This window comes from Populus euphratica, unplaced genomic scaffold (genome assembly GCF_000495115.2).
Source record: "Populus euphratica unplaced genomic scaffold, PopEup_1.0 scaffold5.1, whole genome shotgun sequence".
NCBI lineage: Eukaryota > Viridiplantae > Streptophyta > Magnoliopsida > Malpighiales > Salicaceae > Populus > Populus euphratica.
In genome coordinates this window covers 2139435-2163948 of record NW_011499848.1, presented here as the reverse complement: position 1 = coordinate 2163948, position 24514 = coordinate 2139435, and the positions used below count along the sequence as shown (strand labels likewise).

General features: G+C 33.7%; 2 protein-coding genes across 3 annotated transcripts; one reads left to right on the top strand and one right to left on the bottom strand.

Annotated features, from left to right (window-relative positions):
- Nucleotides 1-330: 330 nt before the first annotated feature.
- Nucleotides 331-6257, bottom strand: LOC105114107 (phosphate transporter PHO1 homolog 1-like). Its single transcript, XM_011010534.1, has 14 exons — nucleotides 5664-6257; nucleotides 5273-5576; nucleotides 4415-4826; nucleotides 4240-4288; nucleotides 4059-4130; nucleotides 3648-3777; nucleotides 2809-2929; nucleotides 2458-2707; nucleotides 2249-2353; nucleotides 2066-2110; nucleotides 1800-1952; nucleotides 1383-1661; nucleotides 779-915; nucleotides 331-642 (listed from the first exon to the last, which is right to left on the bottom strand). The coding sequence occupies exons 1-14, from the start codon at nucleotides 5892-5894 to the stop codon at nucleotides 552-554; spliced, it is 2379 nt and encodes a 792-aa protein (XP_011008836.1). The 5' UTR covers nucleotides 5895-6257; the 3' UTR covers nucleotides 331-551.
- Nucleotides 6258-16470: 10213 nt separating this feature from the next.
- LOC105114093 (probable isoprenylcysteine alpha-carbonyl methylesterase ICMEL1) lies at nucleotides 16471-23579 on the top strand. 2 transcript variants are annotated; one of them, XM_011010521.1, is made up of 12 exons: nucleotides 16471-17002; nucleotides 17084-17189; nucleotides 18217-18293; nucleotides 18480-18549; nucleotides 18650-18730; nucleotides 19228-19302; nucleotides 20633-20734; nucleotides 20840-20980; nucleotides 21120-21185; nucleotides 21301-21444; nucleotides 22983-23073; nucleotides 23317-23579. In XM_011010521.1, exons 1-12 carry the CDS (start codon nucleotides 16804-16806, stop codon nucleotides 23476-23478), a joined length of 1314 nt encoding a protein of 437 aa, XP_011008823.1. In that variant the 5' UTR covers nucleotides 16471-16803; the 3' UTR covers nucleotides 23479-23579. The 2 variants fall into 2 exon arrangements, with proteins under 2 accessions (XP_011008823.1, XP_011008816.1); XM_011010514.1 differs by having other exon boundaries at nucleotides 16471-17189.
- The last annotated feature ends 935 nt before the right edge of the window (nucleotides 23580-24514 follow it).

Sequence of the window (24514 nt, the reverse complement as noted above, 5' to 3'; positions counted from 1 at the left end):
TGACCGAGACTAGGTAGCGCAAGGGTGGAACATTTGACAATAAACTTGGCTTATTTTAGTTAAGGTTTTGCAGAATCACTTCTTCATGAGCACACAAGTAAGAAGAAGATTTGAATCCACCGATGTGTTAAAACTTAGGAAAGCATTGCAGATGACTTGGTGAATTAGCTGCCGGTTACTCGAAAAACCAAAAGAAAGAAAGAAATGTTGCTTTGCTATAGTCCTGGCTTATGGTCTTGCCTTAGTAGTTATGGAGTTAAATACTTCTTAACGTAGCCCTATGTTTTGCAGAACCTGGATAGAAAGGCGAAATATATTGGCAAGAAAGAGTTAACTAGAAATAAAGGCAAGTGCCCTACGCACAATTTTTTTTCCTTGAAGAAAAATCTGTATACAAGTATGAACCTTTTACCATCCCTGGAACAATTATGACCAAGTTGATGTCTTGCTAAACAACTTGTACAATAAGGTTCTTATCAGAAAAATTTGAGTTGAGAAATGCTCGTAAATCCCAACCGACTTCTGTAAGAAACTGCTGTGAATGAGTATCATCAGTCTTCCTCGTCCACTTCATGAAAAGGAAGTGGCACTGTCTTAACTGCTCTAAACTTGCCAGCATTATTTAGATGCTCATTCTCCAACCTGGACCATTGAAACTCTTTTTTTTTATTAGATCTTATGAGACCTAATGAAAAGTTATGAAATGTTGCAATTTGATTTTGCATGATCATATTAACAAAACATAAATGACTACATCCATTTTCAAACAATCTATTACCTGTAAAAATTCCACTGCCCTCTCCTAATTACTTCAAGGGAAGCTAAAAATAGTCCAGTTACTCTGTAATCAACATGCTCAAAGTTCGAATGGAGAACTGTTTGTAGCCAAGCAAGCCTGAGAATAAGGTTCAATCCCTGCAGGAAACATCCACAGTTCGATTTAGAATTTAATTTGGAATAGAAATGACTTATACTCGCAACTTGAAAAGAAATCAAATCGAATCTGTATCTGCAATGTGTCCTTAATTTCAGAAATCTAGTTCTCTTTACTTGTCTACCTATTCCTAGCCTAGCTGGTATGGGATAGGAATCTTACTTTCTTTGCAAAATGCCACTCAGTACTTATCATAAGAATATGTTCATTGTGCTCTTTCGAAGAAAATCTTATCTTGATCATCTTATATCTAAAAATGAAAATGGGCAAGTTGGATGTCTAATCAGAAATCAGAATAAGTTGGTTGGTGCCAATATCCATGCATTGGATAATCGGTTGGTGTGTTTTGAGATCTTGGCTTTGCTGGCAACTGAATTCGTATGCCACTCAAATCGAAACTATATCATTCCACTGCAAAAGAGAGCGATTAAGGAGACATAACATGTACCATGGAGAAGTAGTAAATGAACTTTTGACGAAGCATTAATTCATTCCTTAGCCAGGGATTCTTTGAATTGATCTGGAGCAAACCCCAATCCTTTACAAAGTCCCAATACAATTGGTATATTGTTGCAGCGCTTGAGACAACTACAACAAGGCACAGCCATCCAACACTCCTTTCTTTCTCATAGGCCACTTTGGCTCCAGCTGCCAACATTGCCGATACATATTTGCCTAGATTGACAAGGTGGCTTGTCTGTCCTTCATCAAACCATCGCCTAGCACACTGCACCCCCAGTTAAGTTTAATAAATTAGTAATCAGATGCACTGAAATTGTTTAAAGAAGATAGATTGAACCACAAGTAAGCGAATGATGCAAATGATTGGTACTTAATCAAGGGGCTGGAAAGCTTAATACCATACCTGCATTGCTCTCCAGTAATAGGGTAGGAACGACACTGCATAAGCAAGATCGCGGAAATGCTTGGCTCTCATGCAGTAGCCATAGTCCTGATTTTTGTAGCTTCCAGTTAAATAATAGCATGCTACATACTCAAGGTTCCTAAGCATTGGTACCTGTTCAATAACAAATAACGTCAGTCAAGCTGTAAATTTTCTGACTTCTACTGAACTATTGAGGTTTAATACTGTTTTGCAACCAGAAGCCTTTATTTGGCACTTAAACCAACCTGACTGCAAAGTTGATCGGCCATAAAGAAGTCCAGCATGACAACCTGCGGAGACAATAATTACAAGCAGTTAAATAGATGATTTGGTTAAAATTTCTTTCAGCACAAAAGAAACTCACACTGAAGGCTAAGCCTACGAAACCACATGTTTGAAACATGAACAGATTTTATTTTATTTTTTACCTTATAGAGAGGTGATAGAACGATGTTCCTTAGCACACAAAGGAAGCGAAAACGACTTGAGCGGTAGCATATCTTGAAGGGGCACACAAACAATAACATGAAGCTCTGCGCATAAAGTAGTGACAAATTTTATCAAGAATTCGGCTCCGAACAAAAGAAGTTACTTGAAGTGTATTTAAGTCTTGTCAGATTTTTAATCAACAATTTACCAATAACAGAAGGCCTGGGATGACTTGAACTTGGGAAAACGAGTGTCCTTTAGTATGAAGTGATAAATGAATAAACATGACTCCCACTACTGCAGTCATCGATGTGGTGCAAATCAAGAATATATCTCTGTACTTCAGCTCCTTTGTAGGGCCCAGCTCAAAGATGAAGCTATAGTTTATCCTGGCTTTCCTCCACATGAAAATGTTGCAACCATACAGAAAGAAGTGCAGGAACATCAGGGTGAACATGCTGCAAATAACAAATTAAGTCCCTTTTTTCTGTAAGCTGCCTTTCTTTAAAAGAATTTCAAATGTGATCTTAATACAAGGGTAGATGTGGGGGCAACTTGCCTAAGCACAGGATAGACAGTTTCCATGTACACAGTATCTGGCTGCCGTCTGTACATCCCCGTGATGTGAGCCATTATGACATAACCAACGAAGAGCGCTATGAAGCACCCAGTGAACAGTCCTGAATATTTTCACGCATATCAAGTCAATATTCATCCATCTATAATTCATTGAACATGGAGTGCAATAATTATCAGTAAAGGACTACGTGGTAATATGTGAATGAGATTGATTAAATTCAGTCAATTTCGCATTCAAGGGTATGCTGGAAGGAGTGCAAACTAGTTTAACATTATGCTTGTAAGCACAGGAAACCAGTATCTGATAAATTGTGCGATGCAAGGATCATAATTTTTTGTTCTTCAGATCAAAGAAGGATATTTAATCATTCAATAGAGGTTTAAGGGAATCTTAATGCCTGATATACAAGTTGAGCACAGGTACTCCACTCATTCACAAGTGTCAATATTGCAACATACTCCATAGCTTTTGAATGCTTAACTGGAAAACATTGTGGTGTCTTTTTAGGAGCTAATAGTATTCCTAAATCCTAATGTTCAATACTTGTACGGATCAAGTTTGTATCGAAGATGATAATGGTATGATATGGGACCTATGCTTTATCATCCACCCAAATAAAGTGAACCAGGCACTGCCCCTCGTTTGAAATCCTAGTGGCCTGATGGGTCCATATTTATGTTTCTTTTAAGCCTGTATTTTTTCCACAAAGTGGTTAATAAAGAAGCTCTCCACCCAAATGATTTGATAAAAAAGGAAGATAGCATAAAAAATGCTATCCTGTAATTTTAATACTAGACCATTTCAGCGAAGAAACTCACCGATGAAAAAGGTCACAGAGTGTGATTCTGTATGTTGATGAGGTTTAAGATATTTTCTGGCCTTTCTTCTGTCTTCTTCAGCGAAATGTTTGATAAATAGATCCTCAACTTCATCTGCTAAGTTCATTACCTGTCATTTCTGAGACTAATGAGCAAATGTAACATACGTACCAAACATTTTCTCCATGAAATTTAAAGTGACAGACAAGCATATCCAAGCTTAATTTTCACAAATCCGAGGACTACCCTTCAGTGCGGGCGCAGGATCGGTGGCCACTTGACATTGTCGGAAAATGATCAGGCTAAAAACTAGCCAATGGAAAACATCTAAAATCATCCTATCATAGTTTTTTCTACAACATAACCTGCATAATGGTTTACTTTTAATAGCTTTTGAGATTCAGGATTTACCTTGTCTGAACTGTTAAAATAGGAGCTTTCAACAACTTTTAGATAGATGGGAAGAACTTGTTTTCCAGTTACCTATTGAAAAGAAAGGAGAAAAAACCAAGACAATATCTTTCTCATTAGATATATGCGCAGGCCAAAATGAAATATTAAAAGAGGTTTAAAAGGTAACCTATTTACTTACTTTATCAAACTTCTTCAAAATCTTTATAAAAGCAAGCATGTTCAAGTTCCTGAAATCGCATCATTAATTGCAGACCAGACCAGTAAGCTTCTCCATCTCTAAATTAAAAATCAACAATGCAGCAGCTTTTTTTTTCCCATTTCTTCAAAACAAAGTAATCCTTCAAATTAAATACCTGTAAGTTTTGAGATATCCCAACCCTTTGTAGAGCTCTATGAAAGCTCCTTTAATCATCTTCTCTGCATGATGCAACTTTGTTTTGTTGATATGCAGCTTGCTCCCTTCAGGGTTGCATTTCTTGGAGGACTGACTAACTAAATCTCCCCAAACTAGGTAACTGATCGCCGAGAAAGTACGAGAAGGTGTTGTTAGAGGAATGTTTATCCTTAAATTCTTCCCCTGGCAATTGAAAACGTGGCCCGAAAGTGTCCTCAGTTTGATATCGTCTCTTTTCATCCTCATTGATTTTCCCATCTCCCCCATCTCTTCTGATCTTGGGGAGTCCAGGACTTCATTTTTCTCCAGCTCACCTGTGCTGTCGTCTTGAATCTGCTCTTGTTCTCTTCTGTCTTTCACAGAATCTTCCTCTGCAGCCAAGAGAAAGAAGAGATACAGAATAGAGATCATTAATTTACTGATATCAGAATATTTCAAGTAGAAGAGAGGAAAATAAACTCTTGCTCGTTAATACTAATACTGGTTCCATTAACTATGCTATTTTTAATTATTATTATTTTCCCAATCTGCTACGATTAATTATGATACCTGAGGGTGTACGGCTACAACTCTTTTTTAGTCCATGTTTCAAAAAACATACGACTTGGAACATTAAGCATAAAAAGTATTAATGCCGTGCATGAACTTTCATGTTCTGAGTCATGAGAGCAAAAACCATGGATATGAGGCCTAATGGTAACTGCACATGCAGATTTAAATGAGGATAAGAAAATGTGACATCTTATATCTTTGATTCAATGATGTGAGTTTGGGAATTTAGCTATCGCAGGCCAAAGTTGGAACGTGTCATTTGTACCATAAGAAATGGTGCAATCAATAGAGGCATCCTCAGTGGAATCCTGAGAAGAATTAGCAGCTTTGTCACGCTGCTTTTTGAATGCAGATTTGAGCTCAACCAGAATCTCCATTTGTTTCCTTAAGCAATCCCCCCTATCCAAGAACTCCTTCTCCTTAGTCTTGAAAAATTGGTTAACTTTGTTCAGTTGTAGGTCCAAACATGAGAAAAACTCCTTGGCAGCATCACTATCCTCGAACTGCTCAAGCAGTTCTGTCTCATACAAATCGCCTTTACTAGCTGAAGATGCAAGTTTCTTATGAACCTGTCAGACACCAATATTCATCACATCAGTTATTGTCAATCCACATCAGAGAACTAATGCATGTGTTACGGGTAGAGAGAGGAATACATGAATGGCTTCGTGGTCCTTATGTTGATGACCAAATAAAGAGAACTTCTTGAGAGAGGAAAGGAAGTTGCTGGATAAAGAGTTGCGATGACTGTGCTTGATGGGGTGGTTGCTGTTGTTGTTAAGGAGATGGATTTTCTTGAGGTCTTTCTTGAGCTGCCAGTAATCAACAAAAGCCTCTTTCCATTCAGGCACGAGCTGGCCCTCAAACTGCTTAGAGAACTTCACCATCCTTAGTAACTCTCCCGAGCCCGTCACTTATTTTTCCCTGGGAGAGAACAAAAAAAAAAAGAAGAAAGGTGTAACGAGGTAAGTTTTTGTGTGCAGCTAGTCTTGTTGAGACTTGAGAGCGTGTTCATTGGTAGCCCACGATCACATTATTTATGGGATGGAGAAAGGAATATGATTGATGTTCTATAACCGATGCTCTCGACAGCACATTCTAAAATATCCTTGGCACTTACACTAATAATTCTATGCTTCCTCCACTTGAAAGTTATAGTGGCCAAGATTCGCCGGAAAACTATCAAATAGTCACCGGATGTGATGGCTTCTCTCCTATCACGTTTTCATGAAGGTGTTGAAAGTCTCGGGAATTTAAAGTGGATGGGAGTGGGGACGTCTACCTTTCAAAAAACTAGAGGGGAGCATCCTCGTCTGCAGGCATAAAACTTGTCATTTGGGAGGATTCCCGAACTATTCCATCCTTCATTCCTTATTAATTAAACCTTGTGTAGTATATAAACACATATTTATAGAAAGAGAGTTGGTTCAAGTGATAAAAAAAAAAAACAAAAAAAACCCCCGAGATTTCACGCTCAGATTCTATTTGAAGATTTGATGCATCTATCTTTGATTAATTGCTTGTAATTTGTTATAAGCTTCGACTTTAATATAAATATAATTGAGTATATATCTCAAAATATATATGGGTGTATACGATATTTTATCCCCCCGAATATCTGACAGTACCCCAAACATAATAAAAACTTTATTAATTACTCGTGATAGGTAAGGTGAGAATCTAATTCCCTAATGATGTGCATCTTCACAAATGTTGCTTCTAATTAGAACAGCTAATTTCCACTAATTTCATATGAACTAAAAAGTATTATTATTTCTAATTACAAAAAGTGTAGCTCAATTTTTTAGACATTAAATTTATTTAAAAAAATTACATGTTTAAGTTTTATATATTTTAAAATCATAAAAATTTATATAGTTATTAATTTTAGGATTTATAAGATTAGTTAATACACACAAATTAATTTAAATATTCATAATAATAATAATAATAATAATAAATTATTATTATTTCTAATCATATAAAAATTTTATAATATTTTTTTTCCTGTCGTACTATTAATTAGAGATTTTATGTGATACATGAGGCTTACACGAGGTGGAACAACCATCATCTACATCAGTTTATCAGTCATCGACCATTTTAAAAAATAAAAACTCTTTAGATAGGAGTTCCCAAACCAAAAAAGAAAAGAAAAGAAATTGTACTTCTTCAGCAGCGACATCGACATGGACCCCCGGTGTCAATCAAAGAAAGAAATCCATTTAGATTAAAAAAAAAAGAAACACAACTCCATTAATGGACAGGCTATGAAGTTACAGTTGCTCTCTGGCTACCCAGGTTTTTTTCATGCCATCCTCGTCATTGTATGAAGATATCAAAATCCCATTAACCAACCAAATGATCCGGGTGTTTAGATGTAGACTAGCATTTATAATTAAAGTCGGTCAACAATATGTTTAAATAATATTTTTTTACTTTTTATATTAATTTATTAAAATCATTCAAAAAAATCTTAAAATATTAATTTAATATTTTTTAAATAAAAATTATTTTAAATATAAAAATTATAACAATAGCAACAACCTTTTATCTCTATTTATTTTTGTGTTTTAAAAATATTTTTAAAATTATTATATTTTTATTTTAAATTAATATTTTTTTAATATTTTTAATTTATTTTAATATGATAATATTAAAAGTAGTTTTTTTTAAATATTTTAATATATTTTTTTTATAAAAAGCATTATAAAAAAAAAAACTCTACCCCCTTGAAGCCACGATTAATAGTTGGTATACGGCAGGTTATTATGTTGTCCCAGTTACACTGTTGCTCCCAACTTGTAAACATGAGAAGGTGCACCCAAAGAAATTCAAAATCCATGCCTTTATTTTGTCCCCGTTTATCTCCCCCCTCTTTCCCCTTTCTTTCTCGACATGAATTGCAACAACGTCAGCATCATAATTGTGGAAAATTGACAGCGCTCCTCAGGTGGCTGACTCGAAGATACGCTTTATCTTTCCTCCTCCCTCTGACACTCAGCCCTTTCTTCCTTTTCTTGCATGATACATTCACTGTTTAGAAAAATATTACATTACCAGGCAACATGCATCATATATTAAATATAAATCATATCATTAAATTTTATCTAATAATAATTTAATTTCAAATAAAATAATTTTTAACATAATATTATAATCTTATTGATCAAACAGTTAAAAGTTCAAATCTTTTCATTCTATTTAATAAAAATTAATTATAATATAATAATTTTTAAAATCAAAAAATTTTCATTTAAATAAATATAATAAAAAGTAATATAAATCATTTTTTATAAAATTTTCATTTAAATAAATATAATAAAAAGTAATATAAATCATTTTTTATAACAGCACCTCACCTCATGTTCCTCAACGTCATAAACCTTGAAGCACCAGGGGATAGCAAATGAGCTTTTGAAAATCATCTAAAAGAGAGACCACAACTGATAAAATGTCTAGAGAGGAAATTTTTGTGATAAATTCTTTAAAATACACTAGTTCGTTGTGAAGCCAGGAAACTTAATTTTAGTTTTCATGCAAGCTCGTCCGATATTACTGCTATCATCAACTAAAAACAAATCTCAATAGATAATTGAAGATATGGAGCCTTGATTGTTGTCTTTTAAAGTTCATTTCTTTTATATAAATTGATATAAAAGGTACTCGTAATTGATTCTGAAGGACAAAGTATAATCAATTGTGTTATTTCTGGGTGTGTTGAACCATTCTCATACAAATGTTTCTTGGAGAATCATGGTGTCTTATAAAATCACAGTTGAAATAAAAAAAGAAAAGAAAAGAAGGCCACAAACACGCATACAAAAATAAGAAGAGGCACCCACGAGATCTAAGACGAGGGGTGTTTCGAACCCAATGACAAGACAAGAAAAAATGATGGTCTGATTCGGATAGCATGATATTTCTGGGTGCGCTCTTTTCACTTTCTTTTTTCTTCTTCTCATTAATTAATAACATTATCATCTCTCCTTCCACGCACGCACACACACACACATCAATATTCTGGAAAAAATCTAGGCTATTGGGCCGTCGATTTAATTTATTGATCACCAGACGTGACAACTCGGTGAATCAATAACATATCATTAGTAGCATGATAAATTCAGATTTGCCCTCAATTTAAACGCAGCTCCTAGTTTTGACATGATATTTAATTAATCTTAAAAATAAACAAGAATTTAAAAAGTTTAGATAAGATTTACAAATATAATTTTAATATTCAAAATAAAAATCGAATTTAAAATTTCAAATATCCAACTAAAGGATTAAAATCTCTATGAATCACTAGAGGATTAGCATGTTATTTATGAACTATTCGGTTCTCAAATTCAACTTTCTAATAAATCAGAAATTGATATAAAAGATTTTCAATATATATATATATATATATATATATATAAGATAGAAGTTCAAGAAGTAATATGATCAATCGTAGCTGGTTTGCATTAATTTTCACCGGGCAATGCACAAGTAGTTTGGCCATTTTAGAATGTCAATGATCATTTAGTAAACTAATTAATGTCTTTTAAAGATGTGATTAAATAGTTAATCGGTTGGGTAATAGTGAAATCAACTGGAAATTTAGACACTTGGCGTGTAATCAATCAGTTAAGGGGAAAATTAAACACTTAGTAATTGTTCACTTTATGTCAATTACCAGTAAGTGTGTAAGCATAGTTGGCCAATTAATTTGTGGAATCAGTGATCACTAATTAATAGTGTAACGGCTCATTCTAAATATAAATGTATGCAGTAAGAAGATAATAGTCATATATTTAGTAGTATCATTAATACAAATTAATTAGCCAGTAAATCAGGAATTTATGTTACTTGATAATTAATCCGTAGGGGTTAGCGCGCGGTATGATTAGTCAGTGGTAGAGTAGTTGGCACAACCGATTATATGCTCTCATTTTACATTTATAATTAACATATTCCTTTTCACTATATATAGCCATTAGCGTGTGTGTGATAATTAATATAACCGATAAACCACCAACTTCAGTCAAATATTAATGATGCAGTGATCGGTAAAAGAAGCCGTGCTTGAAAAATTTAAAAGGATCAAAATAAAATTTCTTTGATAAAAAAATAAAATTAACTTAGGATTCTTCAATCTAATAACTAGATGGATTTTGAGGTAATTTAAATATTTTTAATGTCATTCAATCTAAGTCTTTTTAGGGTTTTGATTTGATAGTCAAAATAATTAATAGTTAATGGTTAGGATAATATATATAACTTTTTAAAATAATAATTAATAGCTTAAAAAGTTTCAATTGACATTATATTATTACGAAATCCTATTCTAGACAGTTCTTTCAATTATTATATATAAAACATGAATATAAATAAAAAATACATGCATGAATAAAAGTTTTATAAGTTATTCTTAACAAGCCTTTCTTTTTGTAATATTATCAGTATTTTCCTGAAATATTAAAAAATAACGTGAGTCAATAACAAAAAATAACCTATAAATAATTATCTAAGTATTCAATTTAATAATTTCATGAAATTTGATGTAATTTAATTATTCTTAGATTTTAATGCTTTATGCTTTTTATTAGCTTGCTTTTAAGTCATTTAGAGTTATGATATCGAAATAAAGTGACAATACAGTACTATATAGCTTAGGAATGATTTGAGAAACTTATTTTATGTTAGTTATGGTTTTATGTGGTGTTTAATAATAAAAAATGAGACTAATCTGTATTTTAGAATTCATTGTAAAAAATAGCCTAAATTTTAAGAAATAATAATTAATTTTTAAGAAATAAAACCAATACTGGCATTTTTATCAAAAAAAGGTGTTGTAGAATTTACTTAATAGTATATAATAATGTTATATTGTATAAAGGATATGATAATCCATAAAGTTCTTGTATATAGTTATATATGGATTTGCAGTTGTTGTCATCCTTTAGTTAATTTATTTTCATGTTTTGTAACATTTTATCTTCCGAAAAACACAATCTGTAATGACTTTATCACAATTTGGCCAATTTTTGTGACTTTTAGTTAGATGTTATTTGCTCCTTCTGGAAAAGAAAAGGAAATGTGATTACTATTTTTTTTAATAAATGTTCGTACATAGTTTGCCCATATTCGCAATCAATAGGGAGTTATTCAAAAGATTCACAATTCGATAAGGTACTAAATTAAATTATGCCAATGGATAAAGAATTTATTCCCTTCTTTTCTTTTTAACTTAATTACCTAAAAATCAACGACTCTAGCTCTTGATCCCGCCCATGACCAACATGTTCAAAATTGATCATGATCGTTCAAAGATTCATTCGTAAATTAACAAAGAAAAACAGTCGAACGTGCTCTATCAATCCAGTCTTGATCATGACAAGGCTATGACGAATGATGCTTGCATGACCTATTAGGCTTAATATTCATCCTACCTGCAATATTTACGGTGGAGGTGCATGTTCGGTCTATAGATCAATTAATGATCGAGATGCCTCTTGGCGTCATGCATCGAGTATTCCCGCCAAATTGAGGACATCAAGAATGTTGAAGTGTAATTTGTTAGGTTCAGATATCCATGGCATGGGAAGACGATTCTATAGGCATATGATTCCTTTATTATTTGTTCCAGAAAATGCCCTGAAATTGGTGGTAGAGAGCATTTCATTATTAAAGAGGAACATCCCACTTTAGCGAAAAATATTTCACCCCCATACTTAACATCTTTGCATTCTTTGAAATGGGATAAAAGCCCATCTTTTCATTATCCTCTTTTCCACAGGTTGATGATTCAGATCGAGCATATACCTCGATAAGCAGTACATATTTAAGGTTCCATTCTTTGGATAGTATTCTTTCATGTGGAGTCATATTTGTACAGCAATATTAATTAGATACTACAGCCACCTAGGACGTTTTCCAGGAATATGCTCTCCTTTGCACCCTTCATGTGTAATTTAATCCCACACATATGGCTTTGACGTGCTGGCCAGGCATTAGGGTTCTGATTCTTGTCCTGTGAAGATCATGTGTTAGGAACCGCAATCTTCTGAAGTTGGGGAGAACAGAAGATTGGGAAAGATTGAAGCCTATATATCAATACATATCTATACGGTATGAAATTGAATGTGTAGCACTTTATGTCAGGAATTTTATCCTGATATAAACTACGGAATATCCTAAACAGCATATATATAAATTATAAGCTTAGTGCAACGTAAATATGGATTATACCTTAGGTGTATAATAATTAATAGAAAACAGTAGCAACTCTCTTAACATCTCTTACCCTTTCATTCTCTTTGTTCTTGTAATCAGTTTTGGATGAAGATTTGAATTCTTTCCTTCCCTTAGATTTATCTATATATAGAATCATTATCTTCCGAAGAGCTGGAGCTACTATCTAATGAATTAGCTCTTTATGTCGCCCATTTCAATAAGTTTAAAAATTAAGAAAGTTAGGTTGTTCGAAAAGGATAAAAAAATCCTCTTAACTAAAAAAGTAAAGATGCTAGCTGTATTGATTGTGTTTAGGAAGCTAATTATCACTTATCATATGGCAAGTGGTTAGCAATTAAATTCTGCTGACGAAGAATCATGTAGCTTCCTTGATATGTAAATATTGCAAAATGTAAATTAGTAGGGAGACAACAATATAATTCATACCGTTTCACATGCACTGGGATTTGAAATATGGTTCCGCGAATCAGAATTCTAACCTTTTTCATAATTTTGTAAGTATCTTTGGCATCCATGACTTGAGTTTTTACTTTCAAAAAAAATTGGTGTCACTTCAAGTCAAGATAAAGTTAAACCTAAATTGAGAAAAGTTTGTGATCCTGTTAATTTCTAGATGTTATCGGGGAATAAGTTCATAATACGTAGGATTATATATTGTGAATACCATTGTCTAATTTTCCAAACTTTGATGCTTCGATTTGCATTGATATATATGGAATCAATTAGGCAAAATTTTAGATAAAATAATAAATTATTGGAAAAAAACTGGTCTTAATTAATGTATTAAATAATAATATTTATTATTGTTAAATAAAAAAATAGACAAAATAGTATAGAAACCATTCGAATTAGAGGCTGTTTATTAATTACATTGATAACGTCCCCTCCGTATTGGTTTTTCAATGAACATCCCCTTTTTTTTTTATGTTACGTCGATCCAAAACATCCATAAAATTAATAACTCAAGCGTGTTAGCAAGACTAATAATGAGAACGATGAAAACCGGGTCAAACTCTCCTATTACTTTCTTTTGATTTTTTTAATGGTGTTCGAGAGAAACACTTCCACGTGTTACTTCAGTGGATTTTTGGGGATGAAAGTTAACATAAGAATTTTCATTAAAAAAAGGAGAGGGTTAAAGGCGGCCTAGAGTTGTCTGTATGTGAGAATTTGATAATTACTTTAGCAGAAAAGATTAGTTTACATGAAATATGATCGCCTAATAAATAGTTTCTTCTCTGAATGTATATGCTATCCAAATCGCCATTGTTGACCATTATGAAACGTGTGAGACTGTATCTAGTTTATAGTTGGCAATTTGCACTGGATAAAATAGTTCCGACAGGATGACCATTTCTATTTTCTTTGTAATAGCTGAAACTCAAAATCGTTGTTTGCAATAGTGGAAATCTCGGTCGGGCAATCTGCATCCCGCACCTGCTTGTTAGAAGAAAGCAAAACCAGTCCACTTATTGCTAATCATGCCGGTGTGAAATTTAAATAAAACGGATCAAGAAAAGTTTATCTTCTCACATGATTGCAAATATGATGAGGATAATATTATCATAGACGCACTTGTTTCTTTCTTTTTTAATGAAATAAAAGACCATTAGCTGAGTGTTTCGCATGCGAGAAAATTGTTCCGTGCACGAAAGATTGAACGGAATAATCTTGGATAGGATTTCCTTAAACAAAATGTTAAGAACCGCAACCATCTGGGAATAATGGCTTTGTAAATCTGGCAATTCCATTCCAGCTTTCCCGTTGGATGGGCGATCTAAATGGGCTAGAGAAGACCATATTCATGCAAGAGAAACAAAAAATAATGTTATGCTATAAACTTAATGCCCTACAAAGTAAGCATCCATTACAAAAATCTATGATTGATAAATATTACCTTTGATGTTACGATTGTAGATCACCCTTGTTTTTTGGCTTTAAACTATTCATTGATCATCCTGTCACCCACCCACTCTCCAATGACAAAACAACTTTTACAGGGTCGTGGGCTGCTTCGTTAATTTTTATTTGAGAACCTGTAATTAAGATGGACTATGCATGTATAAGATTTGATTCATCGATCATGGATATGCATATCTTTCAGCGATTCTATAGGGATAAACAAATTAAAGCTCAAGATTAATAGCTTAATCATTAATTAACCTATTCCTACACACACACACACACACACATATATAACCCAGAAGATTTACTGGAAATATGGAGTCCCGACGAAAGGAAAAGATGCATGATACTAGCTAGCTAGCTGCTACCATTCCCTGCCCGGAAAAAAAGTGAAAAGAAAAGTAGGGGTATCGAAAGGATATTCCTACACTGTAGATTTTCTTGTCTCATTCCAAAAGTTAAAAACTTAAAATAAACCAACTACCTTCCAAGCCATTCCGAGCTAACAAACAAAATGAGCTAGGACTTTTTCACTCCATCATAAGCGGAGCAATTCTTAGTTCATGATAAAGTTAAAGAGAAATGACGCAATTTGTTTTTATATGATGGGATAAATGTTTTAATTGACCCATTCATGTCTTTTGTATATTAATTGAATTTTCAATTTATCTTTATTTTTTCTTTTTTGAAAAAAAATCTGAAAAATAACATGTGATTTACATGTGACTACCATCTAGTATTATTCTGAGAATGCTCCTCAAACCAATGAATTTTCGAGGCAGTGGGAAGGCAAGTATTTAGGGTTTTAGTGTTGTTTTTAGATGAAAAGTGACGTGTTTATGGTGTTAGGTTGAGGCTTTTGATGGTTAAAGTGTATTTGAGGTGATGGGTGGAAACGGAAGAGAAGTGGCAGTTTTGATGGTAGTCGGCAGGTTAATTAAGGCTCGGTTTTGGCCAAGGAAGGTGAAAAGGACCGATTTTAAGGTCTAGTGACGTGGATCGGGGTGTCAGAACTTGATTTTAGTTTAAATTTAAATATAGAGGTTTTTCGGTCGGAAAAAATTAATTTAATATAACTCAAATATCCGAACATGGCAATCCCAGCATGTGCAGGAACTTCCGTCATTCGAGTCACATGACTCAACACGCTGAGTGCTGACTTCGATCAAGGCTTTAAGGTGGGTTGAGCAAGTGGGCTCCTCCCGAAAAGGCCTTTCCTTTTTTCATATGTCCAATAAAGGCCTTCTGCCCAAACTCCAAAGCAACGTCCAGAAGAAAGAAAAGGACCTCTTCCAAGAAAGGCCTTCAACCCCAAACTTAACTGGATAAATCTGAAGTCCCATGACTGCTTTAGGTGCCAGATACAACCCTGTCTGGCAAGCTTTTCCTTTTCCTTTTTTTAAAATTGTTTATATATATTAAAATTTAACCTATTCCTACACAAATAAAAAAATATTATTTTAATATATTTTTAAGTAAAAAATATTTTAAAAATCAATTAATATTAAATATTATATGAATTCTGTTAAGTATGATAATGTTTATTTGAATATATTGTTTAGGCTCTGAATCCTCGAGAAAATATCCGAAGTACACATTGATTTGGTGATTTTTTTTTTTTTTTTTGCAGTAGTTATATATTGTTATTGCAAGTCCTTTTTTAAATTAAAAGACAGCAGAATCTTGGTGATTAGTTTTTAAGGTAATGCTCAATAATGCTAGGTTTACAGCAATGCAATGTTGACGTGGACTTATCCTTCATCTGCACTATACACTACAAGAGTTGATTAGAACTTAATCTTATAATTTAGTAAGGTTAATTAATAAGTTCTAATGATTTTGAAAGCTATATATGTAGTCTTTATATTAAACCACCAAGTTTATAACTTCATTTTTTCCGCGTACATTGCAGGTTATTTTTAATTTATTCTATTCCTTTTGTTTTTAAAAAGAGAATAAAAGATAGATAGAAAAGAAATAATATACCTCTAACTTGAATAAGATTAACGCAAACCAAGAAATATTTAATTGTTTTTACATACAAGGAATTAATCAAATTATTCTAGACACTAACTTAAAATGAATTGATGGTATATAATGACTGATCTTGTTTCAATTTTATTTGTTTTTATATTTTAAAAATATTTTTTAAAAAATTAAAAAATTTATATTTTAAATTAATTTTTTTCAATTTCTTTAAATTATTTTAATATTCTAATATTAAAAATAAAAAAATATTATTTTAATATATCTATAAATAATAAATATTTTAAAACCACCCAGCTTTTGTTAAACAAACCAAGTCAAAAGACAAAAGGAAAGAAAGGTGCAGATCCAACCCTCTCCACTCCGATTAAAAAAAAAAACAGTCTCAAAAGCCATCCTATGTGACCTAACCCTGTGCCAAATACCAACTGCCCTGTCTCTCTCCTTTCCATCAAAACAGAACTCCCAAGATTTTGCTCAACCTATGTCTCAAACTCAATTCTGTTTTTCTCGTCAAAAGATTGCAACTTGTTTTTGACAACTTTGATAATGATCATCCCTTCTAAGCAAAACCTTTTGTTTTCTTAGAACATTTGCTCTTGCTGGCTTAATCTCCAATTCCAATTCCAATTCCAATTCCGTGTCTTTTGGGAAAGGAAAAAAAAAATGCCTTCTCATATCCTGCCTGTCACAAACCCCAACCTTCATTCTTCACAACAACATTCCTATCTCCGTATTGACCCAACAACAATGCTGTTAAAACAAGATGACCCAATTACAAGCACCAGGCTCGTGTCTTCTCCCTTTGAAGATGAAACCATCATTTCTGTCAGGCCTCTTTTGTCTAGAACTCCAAGTTTTGCAGGTACTAATACAACTTCTTCTGCTAGTTATCAACAAAGAAGGCGACGTGTTGCCAGTGAAAACTCGCTCTCTTCCCTTTCAGATGAGTCTATTGGTCAACGCCAATCTCTTGCTCGTGAAGTGGATCATGCTGCTCCTGAGACATTTCTTCTTACTAGATTGAGCCTGAAGCTTTTAAGATATATGGGGTACGGTGAAAACTAAATAATTTTTATGTTTGGTTTTGTTTTCAACAGAAGTCCATGTTGAAATTCGAAAAAAAATCATGATTTAGTGAATGATTGGTTGTTGTCAGAATGGTTGGGTTTTCATTTTGGTTGTGGTCAGGCCATTTGGAAGTTAATGTTTCATAGATGATAAGGATATGATCATGTAGTTGATGTATAAAGATTTAGATATGTTATTAAAGTTGATCTTATGGCTGGCTGCTGGCTGCAGAATTCTTGTTCAATATGAAAAATTGGAACTCCTCGGAAGCATCAGAATATACAGTATGGATGAATGGATTAGAAATGAGGGGCTGTTTTCTATTCTGTTGTGTTAGGATAGGCTTAAGTTTAGTGAAATGGAGGTGTGAAGATGTGATTGTAATTTAATAGTGTTTGATCTAGCATATTGGTTGGAACTCCTGTAGCGAGGATTTTGCTTTGATATAGGATCTAGCATAATTTTTAGTTGCTATCCTTATGGACAGAGACCTTAATCCGATTGCATTGGGGATTGCTTAATTTCCACTAGTTCCTATCTTTCTTGCTTCTAATCCAAATTATGCGCGTTCCGTCCCTGTACATGTGTGCGGATGTGTGCTAGCTTTTTTGCTTTATTAGAACATCTTTTGTTTTTCTTTATTCTGTGACAGGTAACTGTTCCTGGGCAGCTTTGGTAGCTTCTGTGTCCAATGTAGAAAATAGTGGTGATTTTGAGGGTAAATTTTTTATGGTGGACAGTTGTGAGATTAGGCTGTGGGTTGAGAATGCATGGACATATAGTTTATAAAAATGTTATTGGATCAAACTAAAGCAAAGAGAAATTGCGCTCCTCAAGATCTGAACAAATAGGTTTTTGAATAATTGCACTAAAATACAATTTCTTCTTGTTATCTATATGTTCATTCAGGCATTCGGAATGTCACTTGTATTTCTTTGCATTTGTTTGAGATGTGCACTAAAATATGTCTCAACTATTTTATGTTTCCTGATCATTATTTTTGTTCAGGGTAGGGTACAGATGGATCATGAGATTTCTTGCCCTTGGTTGTTACTCTTTGATGCTTTTTCCTGGTTTTATTCAAGGTCTGCAACATTCTGTGATCCTTAGCAAAATTTTAATGTATAAATATCCTATTCATTACTTAGATATGTTGCAATTTTCAACCCTGTTTACTAGCTGGAATTATATAATATCGGGTTATGTGGGCTTTATTAATGAATATCTAGTTTGTTTGTGAGAGTATTAACTGGTCTGCTTACCTTTTGCAGTTGGATATTACTATTTCTTCTCCGGTCGGGTTCTCAGAAGTATAGTTTATGGTGATCAACCAAGAAACAGGTTGAATTTTTTTTTATGCATTTCGTCCATGCAGTAAGTTCACATGACCTTTGTAAATACATGAATTTGTGCCATGACTGGTGAAGTCTTTTTTATTCAGGCTTGATCTATATTTACCAAAAAATAAAGATGGTCCAAAACCTGTTGTTGCATTTGTAACAGGAGGAGCCTGGATTATTGGGTGAGTAATCTGTGTTCCTTGCAGTTAATTTTTGAATTTGCAAAGGCTTGATTTTGTATTACTCATCTTATTTAGGTTTTGTGGCTTGAGTTAATATCAGAAAGCATTCATTTTCCAAAATACAAGGCTTAATAATGGTGTGTAATGTATTTAAATGGATGATGATAATAATGCATGCGCGTCTTGTATACTATATAATAAAATTTATATGAGCAGAGGAAGATAAGTGACATTTATAATTACCAGTAGAGCTAAATCAAGTGACAAAACTGTTACTTTTTTAAGGTACCATGATATGATCTAATTGAGTTCCAGGATCAATGGGAATTCCTGTTAGCTTTTGTTATTCAGCAATTAGTGCTTAGTTGGACATGGATCATTTATATGTTTGTCGAGTCAAATTCTATGAATTCCCTTAGCAGTTCCTATATGCTTCTATTCTTCATATCTGCTTATTAGTCCTTGACTTGTTATGAGTCTCATTTTTGTTGATGCAGTTATAAAGCATGGGGGTCTCTTTTAGGACAACAGTTATCAGAAAGAGATATCATGGTGGCTTGCATAGATTACAGGTAACATGTTTTACCTTGTCAGCTTTCTTTTTTGCAATGAATTTCTTATCTTGTTAGGAAAAAGGAAACCTTGTTTTGAGAGAACCTGATAAATTTACTTGAAGTTCAAGTTGTGCGCTGTAATGAAATTATAGTTATAAGCTGTCATTGAAGTGCAATCTAAGATGTTGATAACCTGGCCCCTGGAAGGCTTATTGGGCTGTTTTATTTGATCATTCTAAGCATACCTTTTCTTGTGTAATTGATCCTTTTTTTCTGGATTTGTTATTGAGATATCAAATTTGCACCAGCCTTTACATGCTCTGTCCATAAACACTTGCATTCACAGTCATGTACATAATATGCAATTTAAGATAGTGCCTGCAACTCTCCCTTGTTGCGTGATTGTCATGAAGCTAGAATGACAGAGAAGCATGTGGATTTTCATTTATGATTGTATCAATACAAGGGTGAACGTTTTGCTTGGGATTTTTAATGCTGTATTATGAACAACCACTGAACCTTATGCAAGTAAAAGTCAACCATTTTGGCATTAGCAACATATATGCACTTTGCCACTCATACCTTTCCAAGGCCAGATTCTTTGTTAAACTTTATCCTAACTTGTACTTTTCATTATCTAGAAATTGTTTTCATGACTTAATGTTTACAGCTGGATCTGATTGCTCCTTACCAGGGTATTTACTGGTTTTCATCATCACACTCTGGACATCCTTCTTATCCCCCCCTACTGAATGATGCTTAATTTCGCTCTTTTATTGTTACTATAATGATTTTGTTGCAATTCCACCATGTCCTTGAAAGGGTTTTCTTTAATTATAGTTGAATTATCAACTCAGGGCTATATTTTTTAGCAGAAAGGATTTGATATTTTGCTCGAACCATATCTTTCCTCCTTGTGTTCAATTTCTTCATTTAAAAAATGGACTGGCATGACATTGATTTGACATTTAGGGACCTTATGTGTATAACTTCTGCACGTATTTGGCTTCTTCTGTTGATTTCTCTTCGCTGTTGATTGTAAGAAATTTTGATTTTTTTTTTCAGGTTTTTTAGATAGTCTGGAGATATTAGCATGCTCTTGTACCTATCATCAGTTTTCATCATCACACTCTGGACCTTTTTTTTTACTTCAGAAGCATGTGTTATTATAATGAATATCAAAATTCTGTGTTTAGTGTTTTGTTCTCATTTGCTGGTTCAACAATCTCTCTATGAAATGTGATAGTCGTGGACTGACATTTTCCATCAGTGTGATGCTTGATTGGGCAACTTCTCTACAGAGTGTAGCACCTAAAAACCTATAACTCACAGTTTACATTGCATGCAGAAATTATCCTCAGGGAACCATGAGTGATATGGTGGAGGATGCTTCTGAGGGTATTTCATTTGTCTGCAACAAGATTGCGGAATATGGAGGTGATCCTAACAGGTAATTGAATTCTTTTTTCTTTTTCTTTCTTGTTTGAACTCCAAATGCTTGCATGGCGCTTTCTATCATTCTTAATGTTGTTTTCTCCATGCTGCTATCGAATAGGGTTTATTTAATGGGACAGTCGGCTGGCGGACATATTGCTGCTTGTGCACTTGTGGAGCAGGCAATCAAAGAGGCTGGTGAAGGAGGGAGCACTACCTGGAGTGTTTTGCAGATAAAGACTTATTTTGGCTTATCTGGCGGGTAGGTTTTTGTTAAATGTTTTTCTGAACTCCATGCCCTTTTCTTCTTTTTTTGCATTAAATTATTACAAGCATTGTTTACGTGTTTTCCTTTTATCAGATTTATTTCTTCTTATAGTCTTCCTTAACTTTTTAAACAGGTATAATTTGTTTAACTTAGTAGATTACTTCCATAGTCGTGGTCTGTACCGATCCATCTTCTTAAGGTATTTGCCTTCTTCATTTATTGATCAGATCTGGTTATGCATTTTTCTTGTTTCATTTATAACTTATTCTCTGCCTTTGATTGTGGTACATAATGGTTCCAAAACTTTCCATCAGCATAATGGAAGGGGAAGAGTCTTTAAGACGATTTTCTCCTGAAGTAATTGTACAGGACCCAAACTTGAAAAATGCAGTTTCTCTTCTACCTCCTATTGTTCTTTTTCATGGCACTGCAGATTATTCTATTCCAGCAGATTCCAGGTCAGATTCTTATCGTAAAAAAATGTGTTTTGCATATGCTCTCTCTCTCTCTCTAATTTCATTCACAAGGCTTGCAGAGGCATGATGTATTGAGTTTTACCTTTCAAATTGAACCTGTCCTTTTTTCGGTGTTTGGAAATTTTGAAGTCTTGTCATTGAAGACATAAATTACAAGCATTCCTGTTGGTGCTGTTATGAGTAGAAAGTAGGAATGGCCACATCTGTTTCCATTTTTTTTTTCCAGAAGACTATGATAGTTAAAATTTGCTAGATAGTGATCTATGATCAGAAGACTATAAATGCAAAACATCTGTGTGAATCAACCTTTGAACTACAGTACCTAATTTATTTTTATAAGTGCATATGGGATTGTATGCATGGATGTGTGAGTACATGGATGTATTGCCATATTGTTCGAATATTGGTACTATTATTCTTTAGATACTCCATAGTACATTCCAATATTTCTAAGACAACAATTTTGGATTTAGAGACATATAGGATACTTATTAAATATTCTAGATGTCGAATGAGAAAACGTGCATTTCCTTGGGATGAGAAGGGTGTAATACTTGCAGTGAAATTTGGACGGTTTCATAGTACATGTTTTATGGGATTGATGTTACATGTTACAGACATAAAATATTCAAAGATAAAAGAAAGATGCATATAACCAAGCACAGCTTATTCTTATTTATGCATCCCTCTTTAGTTTACCCTGCAGTTTTAAAAATTGTTGTGTGAAGAAATTTATATCAACCAAATCCATGCTTCCCGGAGTTTCACTTGCTGTTTATGGGGGGTTATTGTAGCCATTTCTTTCCATACATGAAAAAACAAATGATTCATTCAGTATACTTTGACTAACTTGCAAATATAATCCTAGAGTTGGGTTCATTAGGAATTAAAAATGCAGCATAGGCTCAAGGGTGATGGAGGTGAAGAGAATTGAAGCCTGAAGATTATCATAGGAAATTATGAGCATCTAGTTTCTGACAATTTAGACCAAGCTCAACCTTGGTGAAGAGTTGGGTCCATTAATTAATGGTATGCTTATTATAGATCAATAACCTTCTACCGTGAACATGCAAATTCTATGCAATCCTACTTCAGCCTCTATATCAAACACTGAACTGCCAGCCTGCATGTTGCTTTGTCTAAGGCAGGTACACCTTTGATTCTTAGATTTTCTCATTTTAAAATTGCAGCCCTTTGGGAATAGATGGAAGGTAGAAATTTTCAGTTAACTGTACTGAATTTGCAAATTATTTTGCTAAATATCCCATGGTTAATTTAACATTTGATTTGTGGTTTGATTTTTCAGTAAATTTATTTCTCATAAATTCTTAGGTAAAAATATTTTCTAGAAAAAATGATGGGTTGTGTAATCTTTGATAAACAGTATACGAAAGAAAGAGGAAAACCAATTTACAACTATTCATTTTCACGCTTCACATATCTGCCATAAGCTGTTTTAGTATTTATAGTTTACATGTAATGCTTTATACAACCTTTTGATAATGTCTTTAATGTTCCAGTAAAAGTTTTGCTGAAACCCTCCAAAGTGTCGGAGTTAGAGCTGAATCAATTTTATATGAAGGGAAGACTCATACAGATTTGTTTCTACAGGTAAGGGAGTTGTCAGATGTTTCTACTTCAGTCATTGCTTTTGCTATTTATACGTGTCTTAGATTAGCCTCCGAACCTTGATAGGCAGAGACAACTCTATGCTTGATCTTCCATTCGAGTTCTATCCCTTGTCCCCTCATCACTGGATCGCCAATGGCTTGCTAAGTCTTGCAAAATAAACAGTGGTTGTGGTGCTTTATCCCATTGTTTTGTTTGATGTTTATGGGTTTTTATACTGTTCAGGATCCAATGAGAGGTGGCAATGATAGGATGTTTGAAGATTTAGTGTCCATCATTCATTCTGATGACAGAGAAGCCCAAGCCAGAGATGAAGTGGCTCCTCCAAGAAGACGCCTTGTACCTGAATGCATGTTACAGGTGGCTCACAGAGTGAGCCCATTTTAATGTCTTCCAAACACTTCCGCCCCAGAAATCCCTTAGGATTATTATTGATTCGATCTTTTCATACGTTTCTAGCATATCAGTAATGACAATCATCTTTTGAAGCACCCAAGAGTATCCAAAAAGGTCAAGCCAACATAAAAACAATTAAGTGAGTGGAATAACTAGTGTTATGCTATTCAGACAAATTAACATTTAAATTATATGGTTTTGAAAAACATCAGGTAGCAGAGCTCCTAGGTTAACAAGTCTATCAAATTAAAAGAAAAATGGGGGGAAATCCTTAAGCTTTAAATATGATGTAATCCTTTTTGGTCTCTCTTCTGTGGCAATAGAACCCTAAATTAGCACGAGCAATTTCAATTCTATGTTTGAAAAATCAACCCCACCCCAAACAATTAATAATAATAATAATACAGCTAAAAACTCTTAGCCGAGTCACCATGCTTTGAAGGAATACGATTCAAGGATAAAATTTGTTTTTAATTCAGATCCTAATTTCTCAGGATGGAGGAATATGGCATAAACATGAAAACCGTATTTGCAAATGTTCGATAAATTTGGTGGCTATGTTATGATCCTTTTTTCGAATCCTTCATACGTTGTCGTATCTTTCGGCCAAGCCAAATTGTTTGGTTACTTGATCGTGCGACCATTAACATCGGGATTGGTTTGTTTGGGCAGGCAATCTAGGGTTCTGCAAGAAGAGAATAATATATATATCAATGTGTTTTTAAATGAGTTCGAACCGCTAGTTTTCGATGCTTTAGACATTAACTTTTGACTTGAATGGAAATTACAGTACGTTGGATTAGAAATTATATGGCTTAAACAATTTATGACGCAATAATTCAACTCTAAGCTTGTTTCATTAAAACGTACAAGTCGTCTTCCGGCGACTTGCAGGATCCATTTCCGCCTTCTTGTGCTCCTGTATTCTCATCCAATCGTTGAAGCCATTCTTATTTAGCCCGCAGCTGAAAGGAACGTCGATCAACCCGCCGAGAGAACCAATCTCTGGTAAGCAGTCACCAGCAAG

Coding starts and splice junctions, on each gene's coding strand:
- LOC105114107 (XM_011010534.1), bottom strand. CDS start 5,894: ATGGTGAAGTTCTCTAAGCAGTTTGAGGGCCAGCTCGTGCCTGAATGG. Junction 2,930..3,647: donor CTCTGTGACCTTTTTCATCG/GTGAGTTTCTTC, acceptor GAAAATATTCAG/GACTGTTCACTGGGTGCTTC. Junction 2,111..2,248: donor TTCTATCACCTCTCTATAAG/GTAAAAAATAAA, acceptor TTGTCTCCGCAG/GTTGTCATGCTGGACTTCTT.
- LOC105114093 (XM_011010514.1), top strand. CDS start 16,804: ATGCCTTCTCATATCCTGCCTGTCACAAACCCCAACCTTCATTCTTCA. Junction 17,190..18,216: donor AAGCTTTTAAGATATATGGG/GTACGGTGAAAA, acceptor ATTTTTGTTCAG/GGTAGGGTACAGATGGATCA. Junction 20,981..21,119: donor TATTTTGGCTTATCTGGCGG/GTAGGTTTTTGT, acceptor CTTTTTAAACAG/GTATAATTTGTTTAACTTAG.